At 42.2% G+C, this 19,818-nt stretch overlaps 1 protein-coding gene across 2 annotated transcripts in view; it reads left to right on the forward strand.

Moving 5' to 3' along the window:
* The window catches only part of SLC22A15 (solute carrier family 22 member 15), a 40,916-nt gene that overhangs the window by 14,877 nt on the left and 6,221 nt on the right, over window positions 1-19,818 (forward strand). The window contains exons 3-11 of one of the 2 annotated variants that reach the window (XM_073309186.1): window positions 629-761; window positions 2,083-2,247; window positions 3,591-3,720; window positions 5,372-5,587; window positions 8,815-8,955; window positions 10,072-10,157; window positions 12,807-12,927; window positions 13,752-13,824; window positions 15,326-15,856. In XM_073309186.1, coding sequence (XP_073165287.1) covers window positions 629-761; window positions 2,083-2,247; window positions 3,591-3,720; window positions 5,372-5,587; window positions 8,815-8,955; window positions 10,072-10,157; window positions 12,807-12,927; window positions 13,752-13,824; window positions 15,326-15,418 — 1,158 coding nt within the window. In that variant the 3' untranslated portion in view covers window positions 15,419-15,856. Of the gene's footprint in view, window positions 1-628; window positions 762-2,082; window positions 2,248-3,590; window positions 3,721-5,371; window positions 5,588-8,814; window positions 8,956-10,071; window positions 10,158-12,806; window positions 12,928-13,751; window positions 13,825-15,325; window positions 15,857-19,818 lie in introns of those variants that run through there. The other variant, XM_073309177.1, reaches the window with a different exon arrangement.

The following is a 19,818-nucleotide window of genomic DNA, read 5'->3' on the forward strand; positions in this document are numbered from 1 at the left end:
TGACTATACCTTGATCAAGAAATTTGAACCTTCACAAAAAATAATTGACTATGCCTGCCTAGATTAACAGCTCTGGAGACTCATGTTATCCACAGTACAGGTACAATAGAGACAGTGCTTGGGAAAGGTTCTGTGCCCCCCCCCCCCCATCCACCCTCCACTACCTGCTCTTCTAAAAACAAAAATTAAAATGCCAGTGCTTACAAAGGCAGAAAAGTAGAAGCCAACCAAATGGATCTCACTTACAAGGTAGGTCATGATGAGGAGAGCTAGGGTCATCTTTGGACCCAAATTGTGACTCTTAACTCTGTGTATGTTGCCCAGATATAATGGTCATGTACATACAGGTACGTAAATGAAAGGTACATAGACAAAAAACAACAAAGCCAACAAAAAATAATGTTCCCTTGGGGAACCTAACCTTCTTTTCAGATGTGGAAGGCATTACAGTTTTGGAGGAGGGGAGGAATTGTACAATGGGCCAAAGTCTTTAGGGGGTTTGGGGTGGGGGGTGATATTTTGGTGACTGAAGTGGAGGTTGAGCTGGAGTTTTCTTTTTAAAAGATTTTTCCTGCCCAAGCTGTTCACTTCTTGGACTTTGACTAAAACTTTTTTTTCTTCTCCCTAGTGGTTTTTAATTGGGAACACATCGTACAAAGTCAGTGCTGCCAGTTCGTTTTTCTTCAGTGGTGTCTTTGTTGGAGTGATCTCTTTTGGCCAGCTCTCAGATCGCTTTGGGAGGAAAAAAGTCTATCTCACAGGTAACCCACTGCAGCCCTAACAAAATGACTGGAGAGAAATGTCATTGTCTTGTTAGTGGCTTCATGTCTGTCTCAGAAGACACAGTAGCAGTTATCCAAGTTTTGTGGAAAGCCAAGGCGTAGAGATGAATTTTGCATCTTCCACTACACACAAGGAGCCCAAGTTAGGGACAAATAATCCATATTTGTGTGCTCAGTTCAGCACTTAAAAGCCTGAAGTGTTTAAGCAACCAGTTGTGAAGTTTGGACGCCCAACACACGTGCTTAAACTTAAAAGTTGGGCCCACATTGTTTGCCATGATGCTCATGAGCCCTGAATGTTCCACAAAATGAAACTAAAATTTCAGAGTATCCGAGATTAATTATTCATTAACCTCTCACTTAATTGTCAAGACTCCTAAAAGTTCCAGATGAGTTTGTCATCACTTCTCAAATCATGCATGCATTGCTAGATATTTGTGAACTTAGCAGAGTTTTAAAACCCATGGACATCATGTACTATTTTCATACCATAAATTTGTTCGGGGGATTTCATGTACAGGACATATTAAAGTTTAACACTTTAAAAAAAAAATGACATATTTTTAAGTCTTATATTAACTCCGTGCTGGTAAAAGGTGTCTGACCCCGAACACTGAAACCCTCTAGTCACAGAACAGATACAGGGACGATTACAGCAATGCAAACTTCCTCCAAACTGTTTTCTGACAACAAGGAGGAGTTATGACCTGGAGAGAGAACTTCTAGGGTTGAGAAGAAAAATCTGTTTATGGCCTGTTCAGTCCTGGGCTTCTCTATTGAAACTACTAACAAGATATCTTGGTTACTGTCAAATGTGATGGTGGCTTTTCTGAAGAGGAAAAACAGCTCTCTATGAACTGGTGTTGGGTACTAGTGCAGTAAATCCTGTAAAAAGAAAAGGAGTACTTGTGGCAACTTAGAGACTAACAGATTTATGCATGCATCCGATGAAGTGAGCTGTAGCTCAAAAAAGCTTATGCTCTAATAAATTTGTTAGTCTCTAAGGTGCCACAAGTACTCCTTTTCTTTTTATGGATACAGACTAACAGGGCTGCTACTCTGAAACCAGTAAATCCTGTGAAGATCACCACCTTTCTAAGGCAATCTCCTTTAAGAGATTGCCCCAGGGTGCTTACTACAATTCTGCCCCATCATCTACATTAAGCAACAGACTTTTGTAGCTCTTGAATATGATTTGATTAGAACAGGTTTCACTGAATGTCAAGTAATGCTCATGCTAAATGCTGTCTTTCTCATTCAGGTATTTTTCTGAAATTAAATCTTACGCTTTGTCTTCCAGGTTTTGCCCTTGACATCCTGTTTGCCATTGCAAATGGATTCTCCCCCTCATATGAGTTCTTTGCAGTCTCTCGCTTCTTGGTGGGGGTGATGAATGGAGGGATGTCTCTGGTGGCCTTTGTTCTACTGAATGAATGTGTGGGCACTGCCTATTGGGCATTGGCAGGTACAAGCTTTAGCTGCAACACTTTTATAGAAAACTATTCAGCTCTAGAGATCTCAGTTTAAGTACTTGTGCCAAGAAATGCCAAATTTAATGTTGCAGACTCTGTTCCCTTGTGCATATGCATGATCATACAGTCTCTGAGCCTTGCCACATTTAATGTACACCTTAGATGAACACAGTAAATGACTTCGGGCCACTTCAGATTTCTGCACCACTAAGACTGGACACTGGCAAATGCACATTAGTTGAGTTACTCTCCTCTGCATGCTACACAGCTGAACAAGCCACGCATGTATGCATGATATTGCATTCCTTCACTTAGAACTTTGGAACCAGGAAGGCACTTCTCAAGGGGAGCTGTTTGGCTGCCAAATTTCAATTCCTTCCTCCCTCATGCAGTTTTGATGTAGCAGGACTCAAAAAAAAGCCCACAATTTTTTTTATCAAACAAACCATTTTTCTCCCACCCCCTTTTTTTTTCCTGTATTCTCCTTATACTCAAAAGTGGCTGGACCACTTTTGTTTAAACTGCCCCCCCCCTCCCAAAAATCAACCTAAAAACTTAAAATAGAAGAGAGACAAGGTGGATGAGGCAATATCTTTTCTTTGACCAACATCTGTTGGTGGACGAGACAAGTTTTTGAGCTTTTCAGAGGTCTTCAGGTCTGGAAAAGGTAACAGAAGTTGGTCCTACAAAAGATATTAACTCACCCATTCACCTTGTCTCTCTCAGATCCGGGGTCCAACGTGGCTGCAACAACACTGCAAAGAACATATAATGGAAATATTTAGACACCTTTAACTGTATTCATTGCTAGCATGCAAGCTGTCATGCAGTACAGAGTCTGGAACTTGACACATTTACTCTTTGCCTAATTCCAGGGAAGTGCTTGGCTAAGGGATCAATGACAGTTTTAAAGCTTAATATCTCATGAACCATGAAGGTTATAAACTAACATTTTATGTTGGAAATGTCATCTTTCCAATAATTAGTAGTATTTATTTTCAAGTGTGGGAGGTTGCAACAAGCCATGTGGGGATTATAAGATCTAATTATTTATGTTTTGAAATTGATGGGTGAAAAGTTCTGTAGGAAGGCCAAATGATTATTTATGTAGCATTTTTCTTTTGTCCTGTTCTTTTCCTGCTTGTTGTTGTTTTTAACAGTTCTTCCCTGTTAAGGATCTCTTTTCCGTGATTTTGAGTCAAGTAGCCTTTTTGTCCATACTTCCTGCCTTCCTGGTAAAGTGCTTGTCTCTCTGATCGCACATAATGGGGATGAGCAATGTAGTGAAATGGTTTGTAACATTTCTTTTTTTTCCTATATGTTTCCAATGTGTTAGGATCGATTGGTGGCCTGTTCTTTGCAGTGGGAATTGCCCAGTATGCTATGTTAGGGTACTTCATTCGCTCCTGGAGGACTCTGGCAGTTGTGGTTAACCTGGAGGGAACAGTAGTCTTTCTCCTCTCTCTGTAAGTTATTGTTTTTAAAACTGTTTCATTGGCCTTCATCAGAAGAGTAGGAATTGAGAAAGTAGGTCAAAGAGTTCTCCAAGGATCAAATGGAGCACTAGGGTGAAGATAGTGGTACTTCTATGTGATGTATGAGAGAAATCCCATGTCTCCCTTACATTGCAGTGCCTACATATCTGCAGATTTAAGTGGCCTAGATATGCCATATTTTTATTACTCTCTAGTATGATGTTTAAGAGCCACTTACTCTGCACTTGTCATATACCTGAATGTGCTGGATTTACACATTTACTACAAGATGCTGCATATATGTAACTATATGGTCACATGCTATTTCTCAGTTTCAAGGGCAGTATTATAATGTATGCACACAAGGGACAGCATTGAGGTTGTGCATACACTCTTAAAGGTATGCAAAAGGGAAAAATTTCTTTGGTGCCATCTTCTTTTATTACATAATGGGTAAAGAGACCTAAAAGGTTTTTATCAAAAGCACTGTTTTTTCCTGTTGGTTTGTCTTTCATGTTTTGGATCTTGTGACTAGCTGTTCATTTGTCATAGCCTTTCAGCCAAGACATCACAAGCAAAAATTTAGCATTTGTAAGAGTGGGATTTCTAGTTGCTGTTTAACTTCAGTGACCTTTTAAATAAAAGAAACCTTTATTAGAGATGCAACACATTCACACCTTCAGTTGAGGTGTTTAAAATATAAATCCCAATGAGAACTTTGCTCTTCCCTTAGTGAAGAGTCTGACTTGACATTCCTGATATTTTTAGGTTAAAAATCTTTAGTTAAAAACACCCTAACCTTTCAGCTTGTCTTTCTGAAGCAAAATAAATAAATAAAAAAATATAAATGCTTTCCTCTCAGGACTTCAAAGCTCTGCTCAAAAGTACCTCTCTACAGTAAGTGCAATTTCTGTACCAAATCTCAGTCCTCCAGCTGTTTGACCCTAGAGCTGTTCAAAAAAGGTTGCAAGGATGTTCTGTGTTAGATAGGAGAAAATGTTCCTTTCCTAACTTTTTATGCAAAGGTGGCTGGATCACTTTAAATATGTGTTTAAAAAAATCAACTTTGGGTAGAGACTACAACCTGGAAAGGTGAAAGCTTCAGGAAGTTATAAGCTACTGAAAACAAGAGGCACAGGAGGATTTTTGTAGGCAGCAATCTCAGCTGTACGAATCAGATTCTGCCAATAGGGAGTGATAGAGCTGTTTTGCAGTGACTGTTCTGATGCCTGCAGGAGAGAATTTTCAACTGTGTTGGGGAGATGATGTGAGACAGCTAAACTAGTTTAGTTTTTCATAACCAGCAGCTGCCTGTGTACTGTAACTGCTTAATCCACACATCCTTAATTCTGTATTTCTCTAATGCAGACTCCTAACATTTGAGTCAAATTTTAAAATACAGAGCAAAGTTGTTGCATGTTAGATACTCAGAAAATTGGTAAATAAAGATGCTCTTATTCGCCCCACTTTTTATTAAAGTGTAGTTTACCTGCAACTACAGATGAATTCTAAAACTGAGGTGAAATGTTGTTTGAAAAAACATGCTGTGACATTGAAATGTCCTTCAGCTTTATTCCAAACAAGCAAATCCAATCCTCTATAAGAGTAGGGCCCTAAAGCCTCAATGAAATCTCTGTTTCAGATTCATTCCTGAATCCCCCCGCTGGTTATACTCACAAGGTCGACTGAGAGAAGCAGAAAATGCCCTCTATCTCATTGCAAAGAGGAACTGCAAGCAGAAATGTACTTTTTCACTAAAGCTCCCAGCTGACAGGAGTCACAGAGAGACCAGCAGTTTCTTGGACCTGTTCCGATACAAGATCCTTTTGGGGCGCACTTTGATCATGATGTTCATCTGGTATTTGCAATTCTTTTTAAGTTCAGCTCTTTTTAAAGTATTTGAAAAACGTGTTGAGAGACAGCTCGTCATGCTTTTTGCCTCTTTATTACTATGGGCATTGTGCATGGAACAGAATCTTTGTTTGAGTTCCTTAACTCTTGGTGCTTATTCTTCACCTGATGTCACTTGAATAATCTAGGCCTGAGGTACTTCATCTTGACACTTTTATGATGCTTTTCATCCAAGAATCTCAAAAGTAGTTGAGAACCCTCTTTCCCTACAGCCCTCCAAAATTGCTGAGATTGGTCATGTCCTAGTTCTTTGGCCCAGGGTTGTGGGGTTTTTAGTCTGATTCTTTTTTAGTGCCCAAATTATTTGGTCCCTTTGGATAGTAAGCCAGTTTTATTCTAGTATTCAAGATACTGCCCTGTTCGGAGAGCTGCTTTAAAAAATAAATATCTAGCACTTCATAAAAGGATCGTAAAACTCTTTACAAAAGCCCTGGTCCTGCAAAGATGTACACACTTAAGGTTAAACATATGTGTACATTCTTTGCAGGATCTGCTCAAAGTTGGGTTAAGATCACATTTTCAAATGGAAAAGCTGAGGGGTTACATGACGTAATGGCATTTTCAGGAATAAAATCCAGGTCTCCAATTCTCAGTCCCCTGTACAAACCACTAGCTAATACTTTGTTTATTTTAAAAATAGAAAATCTTCCTTTTGTAATACTGCCATGACAGCAACCAGTTGTCTGTCTGTCTGTCTCTCTGTCTTAGTGGTTTATACCGCTGCCCATCACCAGGGTATCAGAGTACCTTCCATGTAAAAGTGGACTTCATGGAGCCTTTGGCACTACCCCCTTTTCAGGGTAGTAATTCTGATTGGAGTAGGGTTTTGTTTTTGACTTCTTAAATTTCATTAACCTTTTTTAGGTTGACTTTTCTTAGAGTAGATTTTTATTGGTTGGGGTTTCTTGGGGTTGGGGTTTCTAACTTCAGGTGAGGAATAATCAGCAAAAGGAGACATTATCTTTATATTTAAGATGTTTTAATGCAAATATCCTGGGATAAACAGGGTAAGAAAAGTAAAGTAAGTTATTAAACAGGTTTTTGAAACTTTCCATATAATAATAGTGTCATCTGCTCTCTTAAAGATCTGGGCAGCCACTAACAAATGTATTTTGTAAGGCCAATTTGTTTTGTAAGCAGAAAAGAAAAACTGATTTATGAATGTGATGATGTCTAGACAGACAGGTGATTGGTACTTTAGAAATTCAGGTAGAACGGTTTCAAATATTATCAAATAGTATGTGCTTAAACATGCATAGTCTGATACAATAGATTCCTAGAATAAATTATTTCCCTTGCTTGTGTGGATTCCACCCCAGTAATGATAGGTGCACTTGCTGGTAGCTTTTAATGTTCCTGCAATCCAATAGTGTCTTGAGTTCACTGTTGGCGAAATGATTCTCCTTTCGCTTGGCAAACACACTGCAGTGCACAGCTGGCCACAGTGAGGATGGCATTGGCATCCAGAGAGTTCTGAAGCAGCCCCATCATGACTTCTACCAGCCAAATGAACAGTCCACTGTTATCCTACAGCTACTGAGTGGCGGGGGTACCCCGGAGCACACTAGAGTTCCTGCCCGCTGCAGGCGGTGGGGGCTTCCGGAGCTCCGAGCGGGCCCCCACAGCTGCCTAACCGCTGCGGGCGGTGTGGGGACTCCACAGCTGAGCTCCCCATTTTGTCATGGATATTTTTAGTAAAAGTCACAGACGGGTCACAGGCTCCTGTGAATTTTTGCCCGTGACCTGTCCGTGACTTACTAAAAATATCCGTGACAAAATCTTGGCCTTAACTATAAGTGATGCAGCCTTGGGCAAACTATTGTAAACTTTAATGACCAGGTTTACCTCTGGATTGTCCCTGGTAGGCAAAGAAGGTGGTTACATTCATATTATTTACTTTCACTTTAGTGATAAAGTGAAGAGGTTTGTAATCAAGCATGCTTATGCTATCAGGTTAGTAATATTATCTAACCTGTGCTGAAAAAAGTTAATGAGAGGAGTTGAAACCAAATAGTATGTTATAAGGACACTTGATCGTAGAGTGGAATAATGAGAAATGCAACTGTTTGATCAATAATGCAATCAGTAATACAGCTCAGCTATACGTACCATGGAAGATTTATACAGTGGTTCCAGCTTGCTGGAGAACAGCTCTTGAAGTGACTTTGTTGTATAATGGACTGCTAGAACTATTTTAAAGATTATCAAAGAATATGGAGGGACTTTGTGTACACTATAGGAACTTTAAAGTGGATGTTTCAGGAGCTAGCAGAGTGTTGATGGTGAAACCGCAACTTGAGCAAGCATAACTGCAAAGTTGGCCAAGGGATGCACCGCAGAGGGGCCCAGGGAAAACTACTTGTGGAAGTAAGTTGCTGACTGGAGCAAACAAGCTGGTGTTCAGCGTATGTCCCAAGGTGGCTGTACCAACATCTATATCCTAACTTATCTTACACAAGCTGAGCTGATGAAATGTGTTGCATAAAGAGAGGAAAATTCCAGCCCCAGTTGCAAGAGCTGAAAGGTGATGCCTTGTTCCCTGACTGGATGGTGGAGCAAAAACAACTTTTTGTGGTTGGACATTTTGAATCTTCAGCAAACATATGGGTCAGCATCTGATTGGTCCATGCCAACATCTCCAAAAAGAGCAACCAAGTTGGACCACCCAGCAGAAATGGGACAAAACAGCCTGTCACCTTCCAGAAAACTGAAGACACCTGGAGGGGAAAAGACAGAGGTCCTGGACTGGTCACCTGGGAGTCCTCTTGATGACATCAAGTTCCTATGTGGGATAGACATTTTTAATTGTCTTTCTGTTTTCCAGCAATTCAGGTTGCCTGCTAATGCATCTGGAAAAGACTGTTCATGTCATCGTTCACTTCACTTGTTTGCAGCGTCAACTCCTACTGTGAACAGTAACTGAGCTGATGTTCTGAGCAAGTTCTAGTGATAAGTAACACACAGACTTTCTCTTGAGTGGTGACCAAAATGAGTTAATTGACTACTTCCTGAAAATGAGAACCGAAGTAGTAGAAATTGTACATGCTTGTGCACGTACTTGAAAAATTCAGTGTGTCCTCCTTTTGTGAAAGGTTCCAATAAAGTTGTTCAGTTTCAAAGTCTTATACTTGGTTTTTCTTTCTCTTCTTCTCTCCCCCCCCCCCCCCCCCACAGGTTTGTGTGCAGCTTGGTATACTATGGTCTGACTCTCAATGCAGGTGACTTAGGTGGAAGTATTTATGCCAACTTGGCTCTCTCTGGGCTGATAGAGATACCTGCCTACCCAATCTGTATCTACTTGATTAACCAAAAATGGTAAGTATTAAATAGAATGAAGCTCAATATCTAATTTTTTTCCAGAGGTAATTTTCCTGGACACCAGTTTGCTCTTAGCTTATTCTCAGTTTAGTCATGTTATAGGAAGTATTAACAGTCCCAACCTACTCTGGCCTCCTGGGGGAATGAATTATGTAAAAAAATTAATAAATTTTCGTGAAAGAGAGCAATCTTTCCTAACCACTCCAAAGCAGTAAATAATACTCTAGTTCTGGCACACAGATTAAACTGAAGCTCTCAAGGAGAATTCTGTAGTGTCTAGCTGCTCTGACTCTCTACTAATACTCAAGATGGCATTCTTCAGACTTCTGATCTTGTGACACCACAGTGAAGAATCCCATAATACTTTCTATGCTATTCCAAGATGAATTCTTTTGGAACTAGAGTGCTGTCTTGGGGGCAGCTCCCATCTTGGTGTATGTGCATTGTGCTTCATAGGGCTGACCAATAGGGTTGCCAGTTTTGGTTGGCTATATTCCTGGAGGTTAGATCACATGACATAATCTTTTTAATTAAAGATTAATCTTTAATTTCTGGAGACTCCAGGACAGTCCTGGAGGATTGGCAACCTTACTAAACACTGGGCCATCTAGCCTATGTTTGATGTGCAATACTCCATTCTTTCTCTCTTTCAGTAGAGCTCATCTCAAACTTTATTAATAGGTGGCTTTTCTCCCTTTTCCTTCTGTGTTTGAATAGCTCCTCCTGCATGCACCCATTCTCTGCCCCCTCTTCTCTCTTTCAACCCCCCTCACGCATGCACGTACACACACACACACACACACAATGGGAGACAAATTAAAAAGATAGGAATAGTCAGCCAGTCTGTCTGAAGATTTCTTAGTGATTTACAATCTGCACTACGTAGTGCATCCTTGACAGGCTCATGCACTGACCATACTATGAGAGGACCAGAGATTTCTCTTTGAAAATTTAAAGAGTGAGAAAGTAAAGACTCTGCAGGAGATTTTCAGTAATTTATGCTATGTGAGTAGAGTGGTGTTGGGTGACTTTAGATTGCTCAGTGCATTGAAGTCCTTGGATGAAAAATGGAATAGAAAAGTTAAGTATTATCCTTTTTGGGGACCCTGTTAGGTTCGGCCGAAAACGGACATTGGCAGCGTTCCTGTTCCTGGGAGGACTGGCCTGTCTTATTGTCATGTTTCTTCCAGAAAAGAAAGGTAAATGCCTTTTTAGGATTTTATAGTAGTATTGTGCATGTATATAACCCCCTCCAACTCAGGATCTAAGGATTTCACAAACATTAGGTTCATAACATTGACATGATGTAGGTAATTATTATCTCCATTGTACATCTGGGGAAACTGAGGCATAGTAAGGGGAAATTGGTTTTCTGAAGGCTTTGTGATGAGTTGGGGAAAGAGTTTGGAATGGAACCCATTTCCAGGCCACCAGTCCTATGCTGTTAATCACCATACCAACATATTGCTGCCTCTGCTTTATACTAGGAATTGGGGAAATGTACCTTACGCCAGGGGTGGGCAAACTTTTTGGCCCGAGGGCCACATCTGGGTATAGAAATTGTATGGCGGGCCATGAATGCTCACGAAATTGGGGTTGGGTTGCAGAAGGGGGTGAGAACTCCGGCTGGGGGTGCAGGCTCTGGGGTGGGGCCAGAAATGAGGAGTTCAGGGTGCAGGAAGGGGCTCCAGGCTGGGGCGGGGGGGGGGTAGGGTGCAGGAGGGGTGAGGGCTTCAGCTGGAGGTGTGGGCTCTAGGCTAGGGATGAGGGGTTTGGGGTGCAGGAGGGCTCTCTGGGCTCGGACCGAGGGGTTCAGAGTGCAGGAGGGGGCTCGTATGCAGGCTTGGGGTGAGGTTTACCTCAAGTGGTTCCCGGAAGCAATTGCATGTCCCCCTTCCAGCTCCTACGCAGAGGTGCGGCCCTGCTGCTCTGCTGCATGCTTCCCTGTCCACAGGCGCCGCCCCTGCAGCTCCCATTGGCCGCGGTTCCCAGCCAACAGGAGCTGCGGGGGCGGCGCTTGGGACGGGGGTAGTGTGTGGAGTGGAGCCCCTTGGCTGCCCCAAACATAGGAGCCAGAGGGGGGACATGCTGCTGCTTCAAGGAGCTGCATGAGGTAAGCGCTACCCCAAGCCTGTTCCCCGGCTGGAGTGCAGTTATTTTTTGTACATAATTCTACATTTGTAAGTTACACTTTCACAATAAAGAGATTGCAATACAGTACTTGTATGAAGTGAATTGAAAAATGCTGTTTCTTTTGTTTATCCTTTTTATAGTGCAAATATTTGTAATAAAACTAATATAAAGTGAGCACTGTACATTTTGTGTTCTGTGTTGTAATAGAAATCAATATATTTGAAAATGTAGAAAAACATCCAAAAATATTTAATAGATTTCAATTGGTATTCTATTGTTTAACAGTGGGATTAATCGTGATTAATTTTTGCAATCACGATTAATTTTTTTGAGTTAATCGCATGAGTTAACTGCAATTAATTGACAGCCCTAATTTTTAATTTATTTCAGGAAGCCATATAAAGGTCCAATGCTAGGTTGTTTTTCAACTATAGTACACAGATAGAGAAACAGAAAATATTAGCAAGAGAAAAGACTTCTCCTTCCTTTCAAAGCTAGGCACATAAAATTAATGATACTTCATACTTGTATTACATAGCATTAGTCAAAGGCTTTAGACTATTGAACCTAGCAGGATTTTTAAAAGGATTAAACATTTATATGGATGAATATCTATTGTTACACTAGACAGTGATGAATGTAATTTGTTTTAAAGGGATAGAACTCAAATTTCAGAGAATATGTCAATCACTGACTGCCTGGGTTGAAATAGAAACTGGGTCTTTTGTCATTATCCTTTATATAGGATTTTAACACTTTCCTCTAAAGCATCTGGTACTGGCCAATGTCAAACAGGATACTGGGCTAGGTGGGCCACTGATCTGATCCTATATGGCAGTTCCTATCTTTTTTTCTAATGAGGCAATTTTAGATCACCCATCACATAGGAACCAAAGCCCCACTGAAAGTCACCTAGATACTAAGTCACTTAAGAACTTTTGAAAAAATTTTCTGTTGTCCTTTCCACCAGCTTACTAATAGTACAAATTCTACTCAACTTTTATTGCTTTTGCCAACGGTACTCTCAGAAAATGTTTAGAAATTGTCATAAAAATGTTCAAACCAGTCTTCTTCTTCTTTTACTTCTAATGCCTATTATAACAATTTAAAAACAGAATTTAAGTACGAAAGTGAACTTCACTGTTTTTATAATTTGGTCAATGAGGAAAAAATGACTTTGCTTTTTCTGGCTCTCATGCTTTGGTGCTGGGAGCTGTAGTAATTTAAACAAACTATATCTACTGGATTTCTTAATTTAATAGAAACACCTGGACTGACATTAGATGTTAAATTATTCTCCCTCCTCCTCCTCCCCCCTCCCCACCAAAAAATTGTAGGCCAGATTTGAAAGACTCTTTTTTCCAATGTAAAACTTAATTCTAAAATACATTTCACAGGGTGTTCAAAGGAAGATGTTCTTTCTTTTTGTACAATCTGACAGTATAGCTAAAGAAAATGGGTGCATTTTCCCTCCTCATCTTACAAAATCAGGTGACTTTTTTGCCACTGTTGTCTGAAGGATGGATCTTTTGAATTCTTCTGAGCTTTGAGAGCCCTATTGAAGCCACATATAATTGTGTGCACCTCCAACAGATATTGTCAGCATAACAAACTCTTCAGCAGATTCCCTTTCATTCCGTTTGTTACTGAAGTGATTACTAAAGGACATTTCTGTATGCTATGGATCCTTACAAGGGTCACACTTTCTTTATCAGCCACAGGAGTGTTTGCAGTTGTGAACAGCCGTTCTTTGTCTTTACTGGGGAAACTGACAATCAGTGCAGCATTTAACATTGTTTATATCTACACGTCAGAGCTTTATCCTACAGTGATCAGGTAATCTGAATTCACTTTGTGGTGGTGGTTTCTCTTGCCCATCTCCCTAATCCTTATTACTTCCACTTTTATTTTTGTCCTGTTAACGGCACCTTCTCATAGAGACTTTCCCTTAATTAAAGGAAAACTTGTGTGATTAGTCATAGGGCCTTATAGCAGTATCACCCGAAATCTGCCAGGTGCTGGGTAAATATAAGACAACTCCATTAAGTATTTATGCTAGTGTAGCCAGTGATGTTGGGGCTTATACCTTCAGGAGGCTGCAATTGTTTAGTGCAACTTGATCATTCACAAACACTTGAGCAGCTCTGACATTTGATCCAGTAGGGAGTAGTGGAGCCACATACTCATTGTAGGAGAGTGGACAGATGAATGTAGCGTATAGATGCACTTTGTACTGGCGGTTCCCCCAGGTACAGCCATTAGTAGCCAGCCAGCCACTGTAGCTCATACAGTGCACCTGTAGTGTAGACACGCAAATCTGATATGTGGTGTGATTTTTGGATTAGTGCCATTTATCCCCAATTTCAAGAAAGGTTAATGTGCGCTAGTCCAAATCACAGTTCACAGTGGTTTTGTCTCTGCTGTGGCAGCTACATTAATGCCTGAAATTCTGTTTGTGAACAGGGTCTCTGTTCTTCAGCACTGTGTACAATTCCATTACTGAAATGCTTTGAGCAGCATTCCAATACCTCCCTTGCCAACAAACTTTGTCATAGGCATAGTACCCTGACCACGAATTTTCTTATTGCGGACATCTTTTAAAAAATTCCTTAATTCCTCTCCTGCAAATACCATTGATTAATGCCTGTATTTTTCTTTAGGAACGTTGGAATGGGTTCCTGCTCCATGTTTTCCCGGGTTGGTGGGATTATTGCTCCCTTCATCCCTTCATTGGTTTGTCTGCACTTACATTTTTATTTCTTTATATCTTGCTTAGCTCTGATGTATCAGATGTTTGCAGGGATGGGGGAAATAGGATAAACTGTGTATGATTCAAGATCTGTAAAATATAATCAACATGGAGGACATGTCAATATAGTATCATGATTCTCCATACATGGTGAAGGACAGCAGGATGTAGCCCTTATGTAGGCAAAACTCCCACCACTTGTTTCAGTCTGTGTTTTATCCATGTAATGATTTCATGAACTGGCCTATACGCTGCAACAGCCTGACCACTTTCAGATGCTCAGATACTATGGTGGTGAGCCTCTCCTAAAACCCTGGATAGGCAAAGTTAAAACCCAAGCTGGCTTGTAGGATTTGCCATATCAGATGAGATTGTTGTACTCTCTTTAGTAGTTCTTATCCCCACTCTGTCTGTGGCTAATGCTAGAGATGAATTCCTTCATATAAATTGCCTCAGCAAACATGTAGTTCTGGAAATGGATAGGGGAAAGGGAAGGAATGATGTGATCAGTTTATTCCTTGAAATGTGAGGTTTGCGGTTTAACCTTAATATCGTAATGGAGAAGAGAGAGGCAGCCTCAACTGGCTTCACTCTCACAAGATACATGCAAATTAAAATTCATAGCTAAGTGTCATATTTCTAGATGTGGATATTTGTGTAGAGACCTGAGATACTTAAAATCCCTGAGCCTGAATCTTGCAGTAGGCCCTGAACAGAATGAGAAATCAGGGTGATGGGAATTACATATATTATGTATGGTATAGTGACCTGAGGTACTTGTATAAAAATAAATGGTCAGATTTTCTTCTGGCAGAAAGGAACTGGAAACTGCCAACTCTGACCAGGTGACAATTCCCTCTGTGGGGTGAAGCTTTCTTGCTTCTGCATCCCCTCCCACCTGACTCGGGCAAAGGGGTCTGTCCGGAAGGCAGGGTTGAGGGTATTCTGACTATCTGGCCTTTGGGAGTCCATTGCTAGATGGTGTAGACTATACAGCCCCCAGTGTACTCCAGGATAGGCTCAGGCCAGTGTAGATCTGCCTGAGGAAGCATCATAAGCTCCCTGACATTGATGGTGGTGGTGATGGGTGAGTATATGGGGAGCACTCCATTCTCCTGTGTCCGGAAAGAACTTGGCATTGTGGAGAATCTGAGCAAACGATCTTAAACAAATCATCAATTTGAGACTTCATTAAACTTGACATATGTCAGCTTTGCGTAAATATGGGAACAAATAAATGTTGAATTGGGGAGAAAAACTGTTTGTTTTGGGAGTTCCCCTGAGCACATTTGTAAATAAGGTTTGTCTTTTTGGTGGGGGAGAAAGTTGTGAGATTGTATATATTGGTGATAAAACATTGTGCCTTTATGCCTGGTCATAGTCTAATATTGTGTTAACTTCTCCTATCTTGATTTAGAATTTTTTCACAAATGAAAGTGAGACTTAAAACTTAACTGATTTTTTTTTTTTTTTTTTTTTAAACAGTTGCATCTAAAGGTTCAAATTTTCAAAATGAACTTGCCTGGCTTCTCAATTTGCCTGAAACTGTACATTCAAGTTTCTGGAGTTCCATTTTAGGCAACTCACACTTTTTCTCCCCCAAATTTGATTTTGCATTTGACATCTACTCAATTTGTGTGCACAAATCAGGGTTTGTGGAAAAATTTCATAGCCAAGAACTTGAATGCATGAATTTAGCAAGGTAACCTATTTCCCTTTGTTCTCCCCCCACCCCACCCCCCGACATTCTTGTTAAACCCTGGATTTGTGCTGGAAGTGGCCCACCTTGATTATCATACACATTGTAAGGAGAGTGATCACTTTAGATAAGCTATTACCAGCAGGAGAGTGGGGTGGGGGGGAGAGAACCTTTTGTGGTGGTAAACACCAATTTTTTCATGGTTTGTGTGTATAAAAAGATCTTCTGTACTTTCCACAGTATGCATCCGATGAAGTGAGCTGTAGCTCACGAAAGCTTATGCTCAAATAAATTGGTTAGTCTCTAAGGTGTCACAAGTACTCCTTTTCTTTTTGCGAATACAGACTAACACGACTGTTACTCTGAAACATGAATTTAGCAGGCACTTATTTAAAATTTGTTCCAAGACCTGTGGATCCAGAGGTTCCAAGCATTTTTGAAATCATCTGTTCCGATCTTTATGTATCATGAAGGCTACATTTTAGTCACAGGTATTTTTAGTGAAAGTCATGGACAGGTCCCAGGCAGTAAACAAACATTCATAGCCCGTGACCTGTCCATGACTTTACTATATACCCCTAACTAAAACTTGGGGGTGGGGGGATGCTTGGGACCCTGCTGGTGCTGGGGGGAGCGTTGCTGGTGCTCAGGGGGAGTGGGGGAGGATTGGCAGGAGTCGCAGGCTCCCTGCCGGGCTCCACATGTCCTCACAGTTGTGGCCGGGGGGCTCCAATTGCTGCTCCCACCCCAGGTGCTGGCTCCGCAGGCGCAGCTCCCATTGGCCAGGAACCGCAGCCAATGGGAGCTGTGGGGGTGGGGCCTGCGGGCATGGCCAACGTGTGGCGCCTCCTATCCCCTCTTCTGCCTATGCCAGTGAGAGCCAGGGAGCCTCTCTCGTGCTCCCCCCCCCCCCCCCCGGTAAGCACACACTCCTGCCCTGAGCCCCCTCCTACACACCCAAACTGCTGCTGCTGGCCTAGGGGCTGAATCCGTGACTCCCATGACCTCTGTGACAGACATGCAGCCTTACGTATCATACCTGTGATGGGTTCCCCACGGGGTGCCACCTGGAACTGGGGTGTCACTGAGCCCACTTGACCCACCAGCCTGGGTTCCCTTTACACAGTACTGCTGTAGCCAGCCTGTCAAGCCCTCTTCCAGGCTCCAGTCTGCACCTTCACCAGCACACATACAGGTAGGGACACAGCCATCTTCAGAAACATACAGATGCTGTGATCAGTTCTGCATGGGAAGGCTTCAGTTAGGGAATTTCCCAATTACTCAACTGCACACACCCCCCTCTGGAGGGTAAAGCCAAAATTATACTGTCTTGCGCTGCGCTGAGAACTGTACAGCCTAAGCTCATGAAATTCGCCCCCTCCCTCAATGTGGAGAGGAATATACACAACTTTCTGCCCCCAGTTATGACTCTCCCACACTGGTTTTAGACCAAGCAAATATAAGTTTATTAACTACAAAAGAGATTTTTTTTTAAGTGATTATAAGCCCTCGGATCGCTACCCCTTCCTACTTCTCCACGTGGGCACCAATGATACTGCCAAGAATAACCTTGAGCAGCTCACTGCAGACTATGTGGCTCTGGGAAGAAGGATAAAGGCGTTTGAGGTGCAAGTGGTGTTCTCGTCCATCCTCCCTGTGGAAGGAAAAGGCCCAGGTAGAGACCATTTGAATCATGGAAGTCAATGAATGGCTGCGCAGGTGGTGTCGCAGAGAAGGCTCTGGATTCTTTGACTATGGGATGGTGCTCCAAGAAGGAGGAGTGCTAGGCAGGGACGGGCTCCACCTAATGAAGAGAGGGAAGAGCATCTTTGCAAGCAGGCTGGCTAACCTAGTGAGGAGGGCTTTAATCTAGACTCACCGGGGGAAGGAGACCTGAGGTAAGTGGGATACCGGGAGGAAGCACGAGCAGGAGAGCGCAAGAGGGGAGGGCTTCTGCCTCATACTGAGAAAGCGGGATGATCAGCGAGTTATCTTAAGTGCCTATACACAAATGCAAGAAGCCTGGGAAACAAGCAGGGAGAACTGGAAGTCCTAGCACAGTCAAGGAATTATGATGCAATTGAATAACAGACTTGGTGGGATAACTCACATGACTGGAGTACTGTCATGGATGGGTATAAACTGTTCAGGAAGGACAGGCAGGGCAGAAACGGTCGGGGAGTTGAATTGTATGTAAGAGAGCAGTATGACTGCTCAGAGCTCCAGTATGAAACTGCAGAAAAACCTGAGAGTCTCTGGATTAAGTTTAGAAGCCTGAGCAACAAGGGTGACGTCGTGGTGGGAGTCTGCTATAGACCACCGGACCAGGCGGATGAGGTGGACGAGGCTTTCTTCCGGCAACTAACAGAAGTTACTAGATCGCAGGCCCTGGTTCTCATGGGAGACTTCGATCACCCTGATATCTCCTGGGAGAGCAATACAGTGGTGCACAGACAATCCAAGAAGTTTTTGGAAAGTGTAGGTGACAATTTCCTGGTGCAAGTGCTGGAGGAACCAACTGGGGCAGAGCTCTTCTTGACCTGCTGCTCACAAACAGGGAAGAATTAGTAGGGGAAGCAAAAGTGGATGGGAACCAGGGAGGCAGTGACCATGAGATGATCGAGTTAGGATCCTGACACAAGAAAGAAAGGAGAGCAGCAGAATACGGACCCTGGACTTCAGAAAAACAGACTTTGACTCCCTCAGGGAACTGATCGGCAGGATCCCCTGGGAGAATAACATGAGGGGGAAAGGAGTTCAGGAGAGCTGGTGGTATTTTAAAGAATTCTTATAGAGGTTACAGGGACAAACCGTCCCGATATGTAGAAAGAATAGTAAATATGGCAGGTGACCAGCTTGGCTTAACAGTGAAATCCTTGCTGATCTTAAACACAGAAAAGAAGCTTACAAGATTGGACAAATGACCAGGAAAAAGTATAAAAATATTGCTCAGGCATGCAGGAGTGAAATCAGGAAGGCCAAATCACACCTGTAGTTGCAGCTAGCAAGAGATGTTAAGAGTAACAAGAAGGGTTTCTTCAGGTATGTTAGCAACAAGGACAAAGTCAAGGAAAGTGTGGGCCCCTTACTGAATGAGGGAGGCAACCTCGTGACAGAGGATGTGGAAAAAGCTAATGTACTCAATGCTTTTTTTGCCTCTGTCTTCACGAACAAGGTCAGCTCCCAGACTACTGCACTGGGCAGCACAGCATGGGGAGGAGGTGACCAGCCCTCTGTGGAGAAAGAAGTGGTTCAAGCCTATTTAGAAAAGCTGGATGAGCACAATCATTTTCCTGGAATTTAACTAACCAATCCTAACATATTGTAACATGATTATTTAACTAATTATATCCCACCACCTTAATTAGTTTACACCCAGCAAAATTAATTATACAGCAGACAGAAACAATCACAGAACCAGACAGAGATTATACAGACAAACAGTGGGGAAATGGGGACTACAGTGATAGAACAAACACAGAAATGAGGATTTCACATCCCAGCTATTGATAAGTGAGTTCTTGCCAGACAGGAAGCTATCAAACTAAGTTTCCTTTTACATTTTCTAGGCACTTCCCTTTCGCTGGAGGCATAGGCATTATCAGGACAGGATTGTATTCCTAACAGCCCAATAGCACCTTATTTCAATGTGACTAGTTTGGAATGTGAGGAGGTGACCGGTCGCTTCCCAGCTTATGGCTGCGTCTGTTGCTTAGCCAAAGGCCTTAGCCTAAGAACAGGGCCTCAGACTGTCGCAGTAAGAGAAGGACCTTACACTGGCAGACAGTGATTTTGATTCTTTTATACCTCTATAACTAGCCAAGGGATAAGATTACACCTAAATTCTTAGAGTATAGGCCTTTACAGACAGGCCTGAATATCTATATCCTAACAAAGGCTAATGGCATTTTGGGCTACGTAAGTTGGGGCATTGCCAGCAGATCGAGGGATGTGATCATTCCCCTCTATTCGACATTGGTGAGGCCTCATCTGGAGTACTGTGTCCAGTTTTGGGCCCCACATTACAAGAAGGATGTGGAAAAATTGGAAAGCGTCCAGCGGAGGGCAACAAAAATGATTAGGGGACTAGAACACATGACTTATGAGGAGAGGCTGGGGGAACTGGGATTGTTTCTTCTGCAGAAGAGAAGAATGAGGGGGGATTTGACAGCTGCTTTTAACTACGTGAAAGGGGGTTCCAAAGAGGATGGATCTAGACTGTTCTCAATGGTAGCTGATGACAGAACAAGGAGTAATGGTCTCAAGTTGCAGTGTGGAG

The sequence above is a fragment of the Lepidochelys kempii genome, chromosome 1 (genome assembly GCF_965140285.1).
Source record: "Lepidochelys kempii isolate rLepKem1 chromosome 1, rLepKem1.hap1, whole genome shotgun sequence".
Taxonomy (NCBI): domain Eukaryota; kingdom Metazoa; phylum Chordata; order Testudines; family Cheloniidae; genus Lepidochelys; species Lepidochelys kempii.